Genomic DNA, 16,369 nt, shown 5'->3' on the forward strand with positions numbered 1-16,369 from the left:
CCCTACTTCAAAATAATAAGTAACCTTGCAATCCATTTTCTATTTTTTTTTTTTTTTTACAGGACTCGAAGTGGTTCCCTTAATTTATTCCTCTTCCACTAGATGAGACTTTAACTGAATAGGTAATACACATCTCTTTAGAAATGTGTGTGGGTTAGAGTATAGTTTGTTGGGCAGCCTGATATTTTGAAGGGAGAGTTAAAATATAACAAAAAAACTTGTTTGACAGGTTGTGCATGGAGCCAATTTTACTGGGCTTTCCATTGAGGTGGCACTCCTGTGTGCTAGCGACCACCTGACGTGTATTGGAGTAAAACTGAAAACATGACAATCAGAAGAGGGGTGTATTGGAAACCAAAAATTGTTCTTGAATAAGGGAAAATTGGCTATTCATGTTTCTGATCAGATGAGTGCGTATATCAGTCCATTAATGAAGTTCTAAAATGATAACAAAAGTTAGCATTCGTTATCTTTTTGAACACAGCTGTTGTGAATGTGTGATATCTATATCATACAACATGTGATGGGACAGAAAGTGTCAATCATGATATTTTGGAAACAGCTCGCACATCATTCACATGAAGAAAATCCAGGCGGTATAGATATATGAAGAAGCAAACACGATTGGATAAAAGGAAGGAAAGGTGGTTGATAAAGTGCATAGATATTGTTGTGAACACAACATTCAGGCACAATGCACAAAATTACTTTATGTTTAACAAACAATTTTATTTCCACACCACACAAAAACTGATAACACAGGAGACACCCACAGATAAATTCAACAGATCAGGAATACATGAACTCACGTGCAACACTTTCCAGTCAGTATACATAGGACAAACATGTAAGAACTTTAGAACAAGATACTCAGTGCCCTAAAAAGTAACAGCACCAATAGCATATTTGCTGACCATCTAATAGTCCATAACCACCACCCAACTACAACAGCGACAGATTTAAAAATACTGAAATCCAGCCACAGTCTATACCACAGACTGACAATAGGAGATTACTTCCACATTCAGAAGGCAATAGCAAAAGGCAAAAAAGTTTTAAATGAGAACACTACACTCTGTAATCACACATTACTTAACACACTAAAGGAACTTTGCAGTGCAGTGTCCCCAGAACACAAAAGGTGGAGGATAACTCACAACAAAACGTGTGTACTGACAAACATATACACAAAAAATTTTGCCACACAAAAAGCACATTTAAAAAAAAAAAAGAAATAAAGGGATGTGTTAACTTGCTGATGAAATTCACATTTACATCATTTGGTTTGCAGATGACAAGCTATCAGTGCAGGACACCATACAGATGGTCCTACAAAACCATATTGTGTAAAATCACGGTAAGAACAAAAATGAACAAAAACTTCCTACAGGCCTCACTTCGTTTACATCAGTTACAACCTAAAATATGTTCACTTTTTATAGTTTTCAATAAACAAAACCCCCTGATGATGGCACAGAGGTGCAAAAATATGTTTGGGTAACAAGAAAAAACATTTTTTGTGTAAAAGGTGGAACCTATATCCAATAATTTAACTGCAAACATGGAAAGAAAGATGAGCTGCAGATCCTAAAGATGGATGCAGATAGAAAATTAATTAAACAGTTGGTTTCCTTTTATAATTCATGAAAATCTAAACTACTCCTTTGTCCTGCACTGATGATGTCCATATGAAAAGTACAGTGACAGTCTCCACAGTCTGACTTTGTCCAAAAGTAAAGTTGACTGTCAGGCCCAGGGGACTGACATCACCGAAATAGTGTTCATTGTGAGTCCCATGGAATGGATAATGCGCTTACAGTGTTAATAAAATGATAGTTTTGTTGACATTAAGTGTGAAGTTGCAGATTCACAATGTTTTTTAAAAATTTTGCATCTGACAAGAGTTTGACAAAAAAACAATGAAAATATGTCATGAGGGCTATCAGAAAAATACTGAAAACTTCTTACTCAGCCATACAAAATGTTACCCAGATTATGCATCAAAAACTAATTCGGAGTAACTAGGATTTTTCAATAGCTATTACAGGTAGCATGCAAGGGTGCTTAATGTGAATGCATCAGACCAGTGTCTTTAGTTGTTACACTCAAAACTGCCTGCATTTGATTTTATTATCTGACTGTGGTGTTGATACTAAATCTATCATGATATTATAATTATTAAACAAATTAGATTCTCATTTGGGCAGTAACAGAATGTAAAACATTGAAGATTGTTGGCATTGTTTCAGATGCATATTTCTTTCAACGATTCTGCAACTACTACATTTGAGTACCCATCTGAAGCTTCCCTTATGGGTGAACTTGCAACTCCGGTATCTGGTGTACCTACACCAACAGGTGAGATTATTAACATAAATTATTGTTTTTGTAGAAGTACATACTTTTGAACTATGTATGGTTCCTAAGGTTCCAGGCGTAGTTTTATTTAATTATTTATTTTTAGTGAGTAAATCTTGATCTTTCAGTGATTGTGTGTTAGCTTGATAGTTATTTCATTCATTTGGTTGCTTGCTGTTTTAAAGAATTGTGATATGATTTCAGTTTTACAAAGAGTAGAATATTCTAATCTTCCACATTTGTTAAAATTAAATTCTAAAAACTCAGAGTTATGCTTCATTGTAACAACATTAGTACCAACATCACACTATCACTTGATAACCAGGAAACACAACCAGTGGATACTATGTAGTAAAAAAATTATTAGTTGTTGAAGGAGCATACATTATCATCATAGAGAAGATAATTTGTTTGTGCTCTTCATTTGAAGATTTATCAGTCACTATAATTGTTTTTGGATCTGGCATAGTTTCTCAGATACTCTCCTGTGGCCTGAGAAATGTCATATATTTGATATCAATAATAGTTTTTTGGAATCCCAGGTTAAGATTGAGTTGTTGTGAAAGCAGATCGTGTAAGGTGTCTTTGAAGCTGCTCTTGAAAGAGGAATTATGGTCTAGAGCAGTCTCTCTCTCTCTCTCTCTCTCTCTCTCTCTCTCTCTCTCTCTCTCTCTGTGTGTGTGTGTGTGTGTGTGTGTGTGTGTGTGTGTGTGTGTGTGTGTGTGTGTGTGTGGGGGGGGGGGGGGCTCCTTTTTTTAATTATTTGTAGTGTTTTGTTGTACAATGTGCATTCTGCCTATCATAAATTATGTCTCAACATTATGAATGACAATGCCGAAAAAAGTCTGAGAAAATAAAGACTAATTCTTCTGTAAATGTTAAGGGAATCAAACATACTGTGTCATTACATTTCTGAAGACTTTTATAATCTAATACAAACATTGACAAAATATGTCTTCAGAGATAGTATTTCATTATCCTGACGTTAAGGTTCTTAATTTTGTGGAAGTTTTTGAAAAGGAAGACCATCAAGCCTAACAATGATGTTTACTTAATAAATACTGTGTAACAGAACTGTGAGTGTGTAGAACATGGTCTCATTTTTTGCATTACTGAACACACATGCAGAAGAAAGAAGTGAACTTAATGACTTCATTATATTTCAGTGCGGCTGAAACCACCAGTTCCTCCGAAACCTCCATGCCTTATTAAAACTTTACCTGTAGGAACTGAGTCACTTGTTTGATATCAATAAATTTCCTCTTAATAGAAGGTTTAGAAACTATTAGTTCATCCAAACTTGTATGGCAACTGAATACTGTAAAAAGCTTTCTTGTTGTATTCCTATATAAATCTCAACATACATTCTAGCTTAATATTTATGTATGGTGATAGTGTTTCATGAATTAGTCCATTCTAATAATTGTGTAGCAAAAGTAGCTAATACTGTTGACTGTCCTAAGTGATACCATTAAAGTTTGAACATCCTATATGAACATAAGTAGTAAACTGTTCCAAAGTTGAAAAATGCATAGCACTTAAATTATCTCACATTAGGCTTAACTCATTTCTTTTTTATTTTAACTATAGTACTTTGGCAATGACAATGTGACTTGACTTTGTGGTTAGAATATTCCCTTCACGTGTAATACGCTTTTGTAGGTGGCAGTAGTCTTGCTAGTTACACACCAAGCAAAGTCGTACTTGGCACTGAAGGCTTCCAGCTTGGTGTAACTCGATCCCTACCAAATGCTAATCAGCCAGTCACCACGGACCAAGAAACCCCACAGAAGGATGAGACACTGGATACAGATCCACACTTGAAACCAGCTGAAGATGGAGAAACAATGGCTTGGAGTGAGGGTAACACTGCTGACCTACTCTTCTAAGGTAAAGACATTGCACTTTAGGGATTGTAATACTAAATTATGTTATTTAGTTAGTTCTTTTGGTTGGGGGCAGTTAACATTCTAAGTTTGTTTGTTTGTGTGTGTGTGTGTGTGTGTGTGTGTGTGTGTGTGTGTGTGTGTGTGTTGCTGTCCAGTAGAAGTGTATAGTACATAATGCCTGATAAGAGCTGAAATGTCTTCGTAATTTGTCTCTCATGTCCGTGTAAACTGTGTGTGTAGTTTGGAGGGGGTGCATACATATCAGAAATCGTGCCTATTTTTCCATTTGAGTGTTTCAGTTTTGATCTCCAGAAATGTTATTATTTACAATAGTTTCTGAAACTTCATTAAAAAACGTGAGGTCACAAGAGCATACTTAAGAGATTTACTTTGGACAACCCCCAGTTATTTTTGCTTGTTTACACTTATAAAATGTACCAAGCTATCAGTTTCCTTTGTGGGATGTAATTCACCATGCTACATTCTACAATGCACCACAGGGATGTTCAGAGATAAGTGTAACTTCTCACAAATAAGTAGTCAAGATATTGTCCAGCTGAGGATTGTCCGGGCTTTGTTACTACCTTTTGAGTATTGTGAAATGTAAATGAGCAGTGAACTTTCTTGCTAAAACCAGCCGAATTCCTAATAACGATGCAAGGAATTTCATTTTTTGAGTATATGATAAAACTATGAATCAGAAATGATTGTGTACTTTAGATTGCTTGTTATCAGCAAGTAATAGACTGATATCTATCTAGAGATACTCTGATATATGAGGCACATTCTGAAGTACATATTGTTCTGGCTATATATTCATAAGTATGGTGATGGATGCCTTAAAGACTTGTCACAAACTAAAGAAGATCAAACCAAATTGAATGTGTTCACAGTAGTAGATTGAGTACACACATGAATAATTCTGAAAATAGCAACACACAGTATTGCCACAGTGAGTCCAAACTTTAAAGTCTGTATAGAATGGTTTCCTGACAACATGCGAGTACCTTTTCAGAGAGGTGGCTGATAAGTAGGTCCTGCAGCGTCCACCTTAAATGATTTTAAAGGTCATTGTTATTGCAGCCACAGTTAGTAAACAGCCCTCACTCAGATGAATTTGAAATGGTAAAGTAACTGCCAATACCCCTCAACATCAGAGTGTGGAATATGAGTGAGCTAGAACAGACACTCTGCAAGAAACTTGTTTGTCATATCATGACTTACAGCATGCCAAGTGCCAGAATTTAGTGTTTTCCCATTTCAAGTTGTCCATTAACGGCCAAATATATGTTGTAGGTGCCCTTGTTGACTTAGCCTAGCAGTATGCATTATGGAGTGTTGCAAACTGAATGTGCTTTTACAGGTGCCATTGAATGCAATATGCAATGTCAACTGCTGAGTATTTAGTGCAATTTGAACAGCAAGCATTACATCAAGGATATCCTATAGCTCAAAGTAGTGCCACTCTTGCAGGGAATTCCAGTTGAAGAACAGATGCAGCCACCAATCAGGCTCAAATGTTCACCAGACACAGACTTGTATAGAAACTGTAATGAGGGATGTTCTCCAGGAACATAGTGAAGTCCAATTTGATTCACTGTGATGAGACTCTGATTGCACCACGTGATGCTTCACACCATACTAAATTTGTAGCCATGCATCATGTGCAGTTGTGTAATCATAACTGTTTAATTTTATTTACCCACCCTTTGTATTTAAGTGAATTTCAGTAATATGTGTCCATCTTAATATTGCAGTTTTCACAAATATTTTGTTTTTGAGACTGTTATGGTCTATTTAATATTGACGGCATTGCAGTCAGGAGTAGTGGGGTTCAAGTCAGCGTCTCATCATTATGTGGATACCTTAAAACACTTCTGGAAAATTACAGTATGGTTCCTTTGAAAAGGACAGGGCCAATGTTCAATCTAAGTTTGTACCTCATCTTCAGTGAACTTGTCATTGATGGGATTTAAAACCCTACCTCTCCTTTTGAAATACAGATAAAAGCCTTTTTGTTACGTGAAGTAAAACGTAGTGAAGGAAAAGTTGGTGTAGAACAAAAAAAATTGTCGTTACTTTAATACTCTGCACTATCATGGAAACATTGATTATAGTGCTACTGGCTTTTAGGATTCTCGCCATTATTTGTCACCCTATTCACGTCATTGTAGAGTTGAATCGAAGGAGGTTTTCTTTTTACAATATATAGCTTCCTCTTTCTTCTTTTTATGTTGTTTGGCACTGACTAAATTTAAATTCTTAGAATACACAAGAGAGCAAAGGTATTTTTAGAAAACATGCCAGGTCCAATTGTTGCCTCTTATCTCTCACTGATTCTTATTAAAAGTACCCTCCATATAACAAATATGCATATCTCAAATTTGTGACATTTGTGTTTGTATTTATAGTTTACCACAAGTGCCGTATTCTGATTTGCTTAAGAATTGCTAATTTGCTTAAGAATGTGATTTTTGTCTATTGACTGTAATATTGTTTGAATTCTGAGCATTTAGGATTGTAAACAGAATTCAGTTATTTCTAGTTTTAGTCTGTCATTACTGACATAATGTGCTTATTATATAATAATGTCTATTTTGTTTTTTCAGCTGTCTTTGAAGACCATTTAATATTTGATGAGTGCTGCTCTTGGTGAGCTTGATGGAAGGTTGCTTTTAACTCTAGTCTTCCAGAGAAGTATTGGAAAAGAAAGTGATCAGAGAGTGATAAGTCATGCGGAAGTATGAGTGAAGTTTTTGTATGAGATTTTATCTAAAATTTGTATATTCATACTTACGTGGCTGTTGAATCTTACCTGTTGTACTTTTTTTTTTTTTTTCATTTTATGAAGTTTGCAAGTATAATCACTCCTCTCATTGCCCAATGCATTAGTAAACTAGATGTTCAGTCATTGTTCATTAAATTATTCTGAGATGTTGATTTAGTTGTACTTGGTTTAAAGAAGCCAAGGAGTCAATTCCATATATTGAAATAGTATATTCTAAGTGGCTGATAGTTTTTGCTAGGTGATATTTAATGTATGAAATGCCATGTAGGAGGGATAAAATTACCAGTATTGTGAATATTTGTAAATGTGTGTTAGTGCTATGTGTGAGAATTCAAGAAGTATTCCAGTGTTATATTTTCATCATTTATTATGTATGAAATTATTATTGCCTAAAAATAGCACTCCAGTGTTTGACTGTATGTAGATGATTTATGTTCCCATATTTTGTGTGCAATGTGATGTATGTAGCTTAAGTATCTGATCATTAGTGTTAAAGACTGTCTAGTCATGTGTAACCTAAATAACTTAATAATTTATAACTTTACATACCTGAAATGCATTATTATGCAGTTGTCTGCTGCTCGTGAAATTGTACAAATTTTTGAAACAGATGCATTCGAAAAATTCTGTGATGCATTGTTCAGCACTTTTTTTATATTTCGTTTCTTTTTAATACAATCTGGAAAGATGGAAATTTTGAATAATATTTTTGTAAATAAATATGTAACAAAGTTCCTGTGATTCTTTATATTTCGAGTGTCTTGATTCCATTTGCTATTGAATCATAGAGCATTTGCTTTGTGTATGAAAGGTGTAATGTAATGTTATAACTTTGATGTAATAGCAGAAAGTGTATGATATAAGTTTGTGCTCAAATAAGTTTTCAATATTCTGTGTATGCGAAACCATGTATTCACCGTAGTTTACATAAAGTGATGGTGTTCAAAGAGGTATTAGAAGTGACACAACAGTGTTTTGTATGTATACCATATATGTTGCTCTATCTGTATCTAGGGTGTGACTTTAGAAAGAACACACCAAGTGTGGTATAGTGATTAATTCTTTTTATATTCCATGGGAAAATATTGCGCATTTTGCAGAAGGCCACACTTCCTTGTTGAAAAATTTATTAATAACCTTTTTAACAGCTAATTTAAAATTTAGTAAATAACAGTACTATTATACCAACTAAGACCCATTAATTTGCATTTTCAGTCATGTAGGTTAAATGTAGTACCACTTGTTTTAAAGAAATTTTATTCACTTTAAACTGTTTAAGCTGTTATTGTCATTTGAATTTGAATGTAATATTCTGTGATGTATGAAAAATATTGTGTGTAGTATGTAATATTCACTATAGTCTTCAAGTTTTATTTCCATTTACACAGAACAATATATATATTGCATGTCTTTGATATATTTTGTGCTTATTGTACATATGTGATCTTGTGATTCCATTCCAGTTATTTATGTATCAGTTTATTAAGCACCAATTATTTATACTTGGCTGAACCAATAAATTTTTTCTCCACAGTATTGCTTGGATTTAATATTTATTTGTTATACAAATTATTGTTGGTTTTCATAACAGGTGGCTGCAGCGAAAAAATATCTCTCTCTCTCTCTCTCTCTCTCTCTCTCTCTCTCTCTCTCTCTCTCTCTCTCTCTCTCTCTCTCTCTCTGTGTGTGTGTGTGTGTGTGTGTGTGTGTGTAATAACACTGAAGAATTTATTATTTCATTGAATTCTGGCAAAGTTACTAATGACTACACAGTTAACACTGAAAGCAATTCAGTTCACTATCTCATATGATTGATGTGTTTGGTGATGGCACACATCACTGATCCAATAGTTAATGTTTGTAAGTGTTAGGACATTCTGTATGCACAACTAAAAGTCATTGTTTTTTATTTTAATCATGCAATTGCAGTATCAATGCCACCATCACAATTCTTGTCACTACTGCTAAAATATTGGCATTATCTGCCGGTAAGAATTTTGCTTTTATAACCAAACTACCGAACATGGGAGCTTGTGAGTGGTCTGCACAAACAAGTGACAATATACACACACACACACACACACACACACACACACACACACACACAGGTCCACCTTTTCCTCATTGCCACTGAAAGTTTCTCTTATTTTATTATGATGATAGGTGGGTGTCAACAAAATATTTACACATTCGGAAGAGAAAGTTGGTGATTGAAATTTCATAAATAGATCTCACCGCAAAGAAAATTGCCTTTGTTTCAGTGACTGCCACCCCAACTCGCATATCATGTCACCCATACTGCACGATAACACGAAACGAGCTGCCCTTCATTGTACTTTTTCGATGTCCTCTGTCAATCCTACCTGGTAAGGATCCCACACCGCACAGCAATGACGGTAAATTACAGCGTCATCTGCAAACAATCTAAGGGGGCTGCTCAGATTATCACCTAGATGATCTATGTAAATCAGGAACAGCAGAGGGCCTATGACACTACCTTGTGAAACGCCAGATATCACTTTCTGTTCTACTCGATGATTTACTGTCTGTCACTATGAACTGTGACCTCTCTGAGAGGAAATCTCAAATCCAGTCACACAACTGAGACGATACTCCACATGCACGCAATTTGATTAATAGTCGCTTGTGAGCAACTCTCTCAAAAGCCTTCTGGAAATCTAGGAATATGGAATCGATCTGAGATCCCTTGTCAACAGCACACATTACTTCATGGGAATAAAGAGCTAGCTGTGTTGCACAAGAACGATATTTTCTGAATCCGTGTTGGTTATGTATTGATAAGTCATTTTCTTCAAGGTGATTCATAATGTTTGAATACAGTATATGCTCCAAAATCCTACTGCAAATTGAGGTCAGTGATATGGGTCTGTAATTCAATGGGTTACTCCTATTTCCTTTCTTGAATATTGGTGTGACCTGTGCTACTTTCCCGTCTTTAGGAACAGACCTTTCATCAAGTGAGCTGTTGTATATGATTGCTAAGAAAGGCGCTATTGTGTCTGCATATTGTGAAAGGAACCTGATTGGTATACCATCTGGACTGGAAGACTTGCCTTTTGAGTTGTTTTGCAACACCTAAGATATCTACTTTTATGTCACGCAAGCTAACTACTTCTCTGGTTTCGAATTCTGGAATATTTACTTCGTCGTCTTTCGTGAAGGAATTATAGAAAACTATATTTAGTGACTTTGCTTTAGTGGCACCATCATCGGTAACATTTCCATTACTGTCACACAGTGGTGGTATTGACTGTTTTTTTGCCACTAGTGTACTTTACATACAACCAGAATCTCTTTGGGTTTTCTACCATATTTTGAGACAGTGTTTCATTGTGGAAACTATTAAAAACATCTCACATTGACATCCGTACTAAATTTCGAGCTTGTTTGAAACTTAGCCAGCCTTGGAGATTTTGCGTTCTTCTGAATTTGGCGTGCTTATTTCGTTGCTTCTGCAACAGTGTTCTGACGTGTTTTGTGTACCGTGGTGGATCAGTCCTGTCTCTTATTAACTTATGCTGTACGACTCTATCTATTGCCGTCGATATTGTATCTTTGAAGTTGAGCCATATCTGGTCTACACTTACATAATTAGCTTGGAAGGAATGGAGATTCTCTCTTAGGAAGGCATCAAGCGAATTTTTATCTGCTGTTTTAGATAGATATATTTTGCATTTATTTTTAGTGGTTTTGGTTGATATGGTTTTGAGCCTCACTACAAAGACCTTTTGTTCACTAATCCCTGTATCCATCATGACATTCTGTATTAGATCAGGGTTATTTGTGGCTAAGAGGTCAAGTGTGTTTTCGCAAACCATTTAAAATTTGTGTGGGCTCATGAACTAACTGTTCAAAGTAATTCTCAGAGAAAGCATTTAGTACAATTTCGGAAGAAGTTTTCTGTCTACCACCGGCTTTGAACATGTATTTTTGCCAACAAATCGAGGGTAGGTTGAAGTCTCCATCAATTGTAACTATATGAGTGGGGTACTTATTTGTAATGAGATTAAAGTTTTCTTTTAACCGTTCAGCTATTATATCATCATCTGAGTCGGGGAGGGGGGGGGGGGGGGTTCGGTAGAAGGAGCCAATTATTATTTTCGTACGGCTGTTGAGTATAGTAATTCACAGGAACTGTCTATTTCAATTTCACTACAACAGACACTTCACTTCCAACAGACACAAACACACCACCACCTACTTTATTAATCTATCCTTTTGGAACACAGTTTGCGCCTGTGTAAAAATTTTTGGCAGAATTTATCTCCGGCTTTTAGCCAGATTTCTGTTCCTATAACGATTTCAGCTTCAGTGCTTTCTATCAGCACTTGAAGCTCTGGTACTTTTCCAACACAGCTACAACAATTTACAACTACAATACAGACTGTTGCTTGGTTGATTCATGTTGTTTTTTTGCCCTGTACCCTTTATTCATCAGCTTCACAAAGAACTGCTTATCATTTTGTTAAGCATCATACTTATTGTGATATTTCACAATTAAGTATCCCACTGCAACAAAGTCAAATAGTTTGCAATGAAAAATAGGTGTCCCTATGAATTACCATTTAGTGAATGTTAAGTCATTTGTTGCCGCATGCCAGATGTAGTTAACATACTGAACTTTTCTTTAAACTTTAGTTAGGATCTCTTAATTCACTCCATTCTTGAGAAAATGGATTGTATATGGTACACTGTCTTCTGCTCACGTGCTGAGACAACAAAGCGAGAATGAAATATTCATAACACTCTTGTATCTCATAAATGGCTTGAGAGATTGAAACAAGGTTTTGGGAAAAGGGGGGGGGGGGGGGTGTTGTATGGTTACTGTGTGTAACATCATTATCAAGTGCAATATATAAGTAACTACAGATTTTTTTCAATGGAGTAATGCACTTATTTTAAAGGTGATCAACAGCTGATGAAATGAGAATTGTTCCAGGTTAGTAGTACTTTTTCAAGACATGAGTGCCACATTCACAATAGCATTAACAACCACTGTAAGATTTGTGGCGTCGGATACCAATGTGTTGTCGGATTGCACTCAGCTACTCCACATAAAATGCCTTCTGAAGACGATTTTCAAAATACTTTAAATGATTTATATAACATACAGAACTTCCCAAATGCAGTTGGGGATACTGACAGAAAACATTCTTCTAAAGTGCCTAAAAATTCTGGTACAAAATTTTATAGTTGTAAACATTTTCATTCACTTGTACTTCAAGCACTTACTGATCCTCACAGGAAATTCATTATATTAGATGCTCAGTGATATGGGAACAGAAATGAAGGTGGTAGATTTTCTCCTCCTAGTGTTATTCACTCGAAGGAAGAAGGGATGCTTAATGTTACAGTCACTCTTCACTACCAAAGACGTCAGTTGTATTGCCTTTTGTATTCATGGGAGGTGATGCATATCCACTGTTGAGGCACTTCATCAAATCTTACAGTTGATGGGTTTTAGATCCAGGGAAGGAATATTTCAACAAATGATTTTCCGTACCACAAAAATAAATTGAATGTGCCTTTGGAATAAAGAGCACTAAGTGGAGCATATTTTGGAAGCCAATAGAAACTTCACCAAAATTTGCTGATAATATTGTGACATGTACATTTTCTCCACAACAGTATCATTGACCTAGAAGGATACCTGAGTTTGATAAGCAATATACATCAGAAATAGAGCATTCTACCCACATCACTTGCGACACTGGACAAAACATAACAGAGCTTCAAATAAAGCTGTCCAAATGAGATGCTTTTGAAAACTTTTTGTCACAAAATAAATAATTTTTGTGTTTTTCATCTATTCTAAACTAAACTTAACTCTGTCCAACAGCCCTCAGAAGTCTTTATGGTGTCGACTGGCCGTCATGTCATCCTCAGCCCAAAGGCATTGTTGGGTGTGGTTATGGACACTGTTCTCCCAGCCGTTGTCAGTTTTTGTGTCCTGAAGCTACTGCTTCTCAACAAAGTACCACCTCAAATGGCCTGAGTGCACCCCACTTGCCAATAGCACATGGCCAACCTGCATGGTCACCCATCCAAATGCTAGTCACACCCAGCTGTGCTTAACTTTGGTGATCTGATGGGAACTGGTGTATCCACTGTGGCAAGACCACTGGATTGTCGGATATGCTACTTCAGCTCTGTTAATGCTCTCGTTTTAAGCTAATGAAAGAAGTAAGAGATTAAGTAAATTTTTTCTCTACTTGTAGCTTGTAATTCTGCTGCCACCTCATCAGATAATCTCTCCAAAATTAATCAGTTGTGGTCATAGTTGTTTTGATGGTCCCCCAAAGGATGCTGAGTAAAACCAGCTGCTATCAAGGCTTCCACTGACACCATTTTCTCAATAATACAAAAAAAAACCATCGGCAAGAGCATTAACTTTTATGTAGGGTGCTAAGGAGATTTAATGTCTCCCCCAAAAGAGATGGACTTAGATAGCCATTAGGGGACACTGTGACCATACAGCACTGTACTTGGATCACATGAGTGTGGCAGCCAATAGTGTTCCATGCGGCTGGTGTAGAGATGGCCACGCAGTGCACAGCCTGCCAGTTCAGTGGTCACACTTGATACTATTGGCTCTGTCATCACTGTACTGTAAATGCTTGAACTAACTTGCTTGTCACTCAGTTACTTTGGTTGCATCTTTGATTTGTCTATATGCTGCTCTTCGTCGTGTCATTGTTGTGATGACAGCTTCCATAGCACCTTGTTGTCTAGCTTGTTTGTTCTTGTCCTAGTCTGATGTCTGATCCACAGTTAGTAAAATTTTGTTTGTCTACTGTTACTTTGGGTTACTCTTCCGTAGGTGGCAATGAGGAAAAATGAAGTTGCACTACTGGCCATTAAAATTGCTACACCAAGAAGAAATGCAGATGATAAACGGGTATTCATTGGACAAATATATTATACTAGAGCTGACATGTGATTACATTTTCATGCAAATTGGGTGCATAGATCCTGAGAAATCAGTACCCAGAACAACCACCTCTGGCCGTAATAACGGCCTTTATATGCCTGGGCATTGAGTCAAACAGAGCTTGGATGGCGTGAACAGGTACAGCTGCCCATGCAGCTTCAACACAATACGACAGTTCATCAAGAGTAGTGACTGGCATATTGTGACGAGCTAGTTGCTCGGCCACCATTGACCAGACATTTTCAATTGGTGAGAGATCTGGAGAATGTGCTAGCCAGGGCAGCAGTCGAACATTTTCTGTATCCAGAAAGGCCCGTACAGGACCTGCAACATGTGGTCAGGCATTATCCTGCTGAAATGTAGGGTTTCGCAGGGATCGAATGAAGGGTAGAACCACGGGTCGTAACACGTCCTAAATGTAACGTCCACTGTTCAAAGTGCCGTCAATGCGAACAAGAGGTGACCGAGACGTGTAACCAATGGCACCTCATACCATCACGCCGGGTGATACACCAGTATGGCGATGACGAATACATGCTTCCAATGTGTGTTCACCGCAATGTTACCAAACACAGATGAGACCATCATGATGCTGTAAATAGAACCTGGATTCATCTGAAAAAATGACGTTTTGCCATTCATGCATCCAGGTTTGTCATTATTGAGTACACCGTCGCAGGCGCTCCTGTCTGTGATGCAGTGTCGAGGGTAACCGCAGCCATGGTCTCCGAGCTGATTTTCCATGCTGCTGCAAACGTCGTCGAACTGTTCGTGCAGATGGTTGTTGTCTTGCAAACGTCCCCATCTGTTGACTCAGGGATCGAGACATGGCTGCACGATCTGTTACAGCCATCCGGATAAATGCCTGTCATCTCGATTGCTAGTGATTCGAGGCCATTGGGATCCAGCACGGTGTTCCGTATTACTCTCCTGAACCCACTGATTCCATATTCTGCTAACAGTCATTGGATCTCGACCAACACAAGCAGAATGTCGCGATACAATAAACTGCAATCGCGATAGGCTACAATCCGACCTTTATCAAAGTCAGAAACATGACGGTACGCATTTCTACTCCATACACGAGGCATCACAACAACATTTCACCAGGCAACACTGGTCGGCTGCTGTTTGTGTATGAGAAATCTGTTGGAAACTTTCCTCATGTCAGCACGTTGTAGATGTCGCCACTGGCGCCAACCTTGTGTGAATGCTCTGAAAAGCTAATCATTAGAATATCACAGCATCTTCTTCCTGTCAGTTAAATTTCGTGTCTGTAGCGTGTCATCTTCATGGTGTAGCAATTTTAATGGCCAGTAGTCTATTTAGTAGTATGGACACTAAACTGGTTTGCTTGCTGCAGAAACAGCAGCAGTTAATGCAGTTCCTATGGTTAGGCTTGGTACAAAAATCACTTCAGCTTCAGGTGCACAAATTCGGAGCACATGAGGCCCAGTTGCACCAAGCCTCAGCACTTCTCACTACTGATGTCCCATTAGTCCTCTGTAATTTGCACTTTTCAGTGCACTGGGACACACAATTACAGGCACTGTAGAGGTTTAATGCCCACAAGAGGCATTAGGTTTGGCGAATGTGCCACGGTCTTGCCACGTGAGTACACTGGTCAATAGCATTCCACGTGGCCAGCACAGTCGGTGCCTGCATTTGATACTGCCAGGTCTGTCTTCACTGTACTAGGACTGCTTGATAACCACATTGGTTTTCACCTGGTCGCTCTCTTTGGTCACGTCTTGGATTTGGCTCTCTTGCTGCCTTTGGCCTTGTTGTCACATTGTGGTGACGGCTTGCATAGTGCCTCCTTATCATCTAGGTTGTTTGTCCTTCCCCTTGTCGTGGTCTATTGTCTTGTCCACAGTCTGTCACATTTCGTTCTCCTACCATTAGTTTGTGTTACTCTTTCACAGGCAGCCCTCCCATCTGGCAGCTTCCTCCGTTCCTCCATTTCTTCTGTAGCTCCGACATGTGCACTGATATTTGGCTACCCACAGATATAGCACTACTTCTGCTGCCCGTAGCAACAGCCAAATGCTGCCGGTGTTGTCCGAACACAGTTGGAGTCTCTCAAACGCTCTGGTTGCTGCTCTCAGAAACAAACATCTGATTTGCTCAACGGCACTCTACACCATGCCGCTCTGTGCGTGCCACTCTGACTGAAGTGCCACTATAATCACAGGTATGGAACAGCACTGTTTAGTTTCACCAGTGTTACTCTGCTTGCCTTGCTGTGCTGGTCATGCCATGTTGCTCTACTATAATTGCAGCCTATGGGTAGATTTGATCAATCTGCGGCAGGATCAATATCTATACCCTTACTTCCCCTAACTGAATGTTTCCAAAATGTGCAAGAATTAAGAATTTTTA

At 37.7% G+C, this 16,369-nt stretch overlaps 1 protein-coding gene across 1 annotated transcript in view; it reads left to right on the plus strand.

The window, feature by feature from the left end:
- The window catches only part of LOC126185164 (serine/arginine repetitive matrix protein 1), a 170,347-nt gene extending 161,845 nt beyond the window's left edge, over positions 1–8,502 (plus strand). The window contains exons 3-5 of the mRNA XM_049928011.1: positions 2,250–2,358; positions 4,021–4,248; positions 6,857–8,502. Of these exons, the coding sequence (XP_049783968.1) occupies positions 2,250–2,358; positions 4,021–4,247 (336 nt within the window). The 3' untranslated portion in view covers position 4,248; positions 6,857–8,502. The remainder of the gene's footprint in view (positions 1–2,249; positions 2,359–4,020; positions 4,249–6,856) is intronic.
- The last annotated feature ends 7,867 nt before the right edge of the window (positions 8,503–16,369 follow it).

Source organism: Schistocerca cancellata, chromosome 4 (genome assembly GCF_023864275.1).
Source record: "Schistocerca cancellata isolate TAMUIC-IGC-003103 chromosome 4, iqSchCanc2.1, whole genome shotgun sequence".
NCBI classification, from domain to species: domain Eukaryota; kingdom Metazoa; phylum Arthropoda; class Insecta; order Orthoptera; family Acrididae; genus Schistocerca; species Schistocerca cancellata.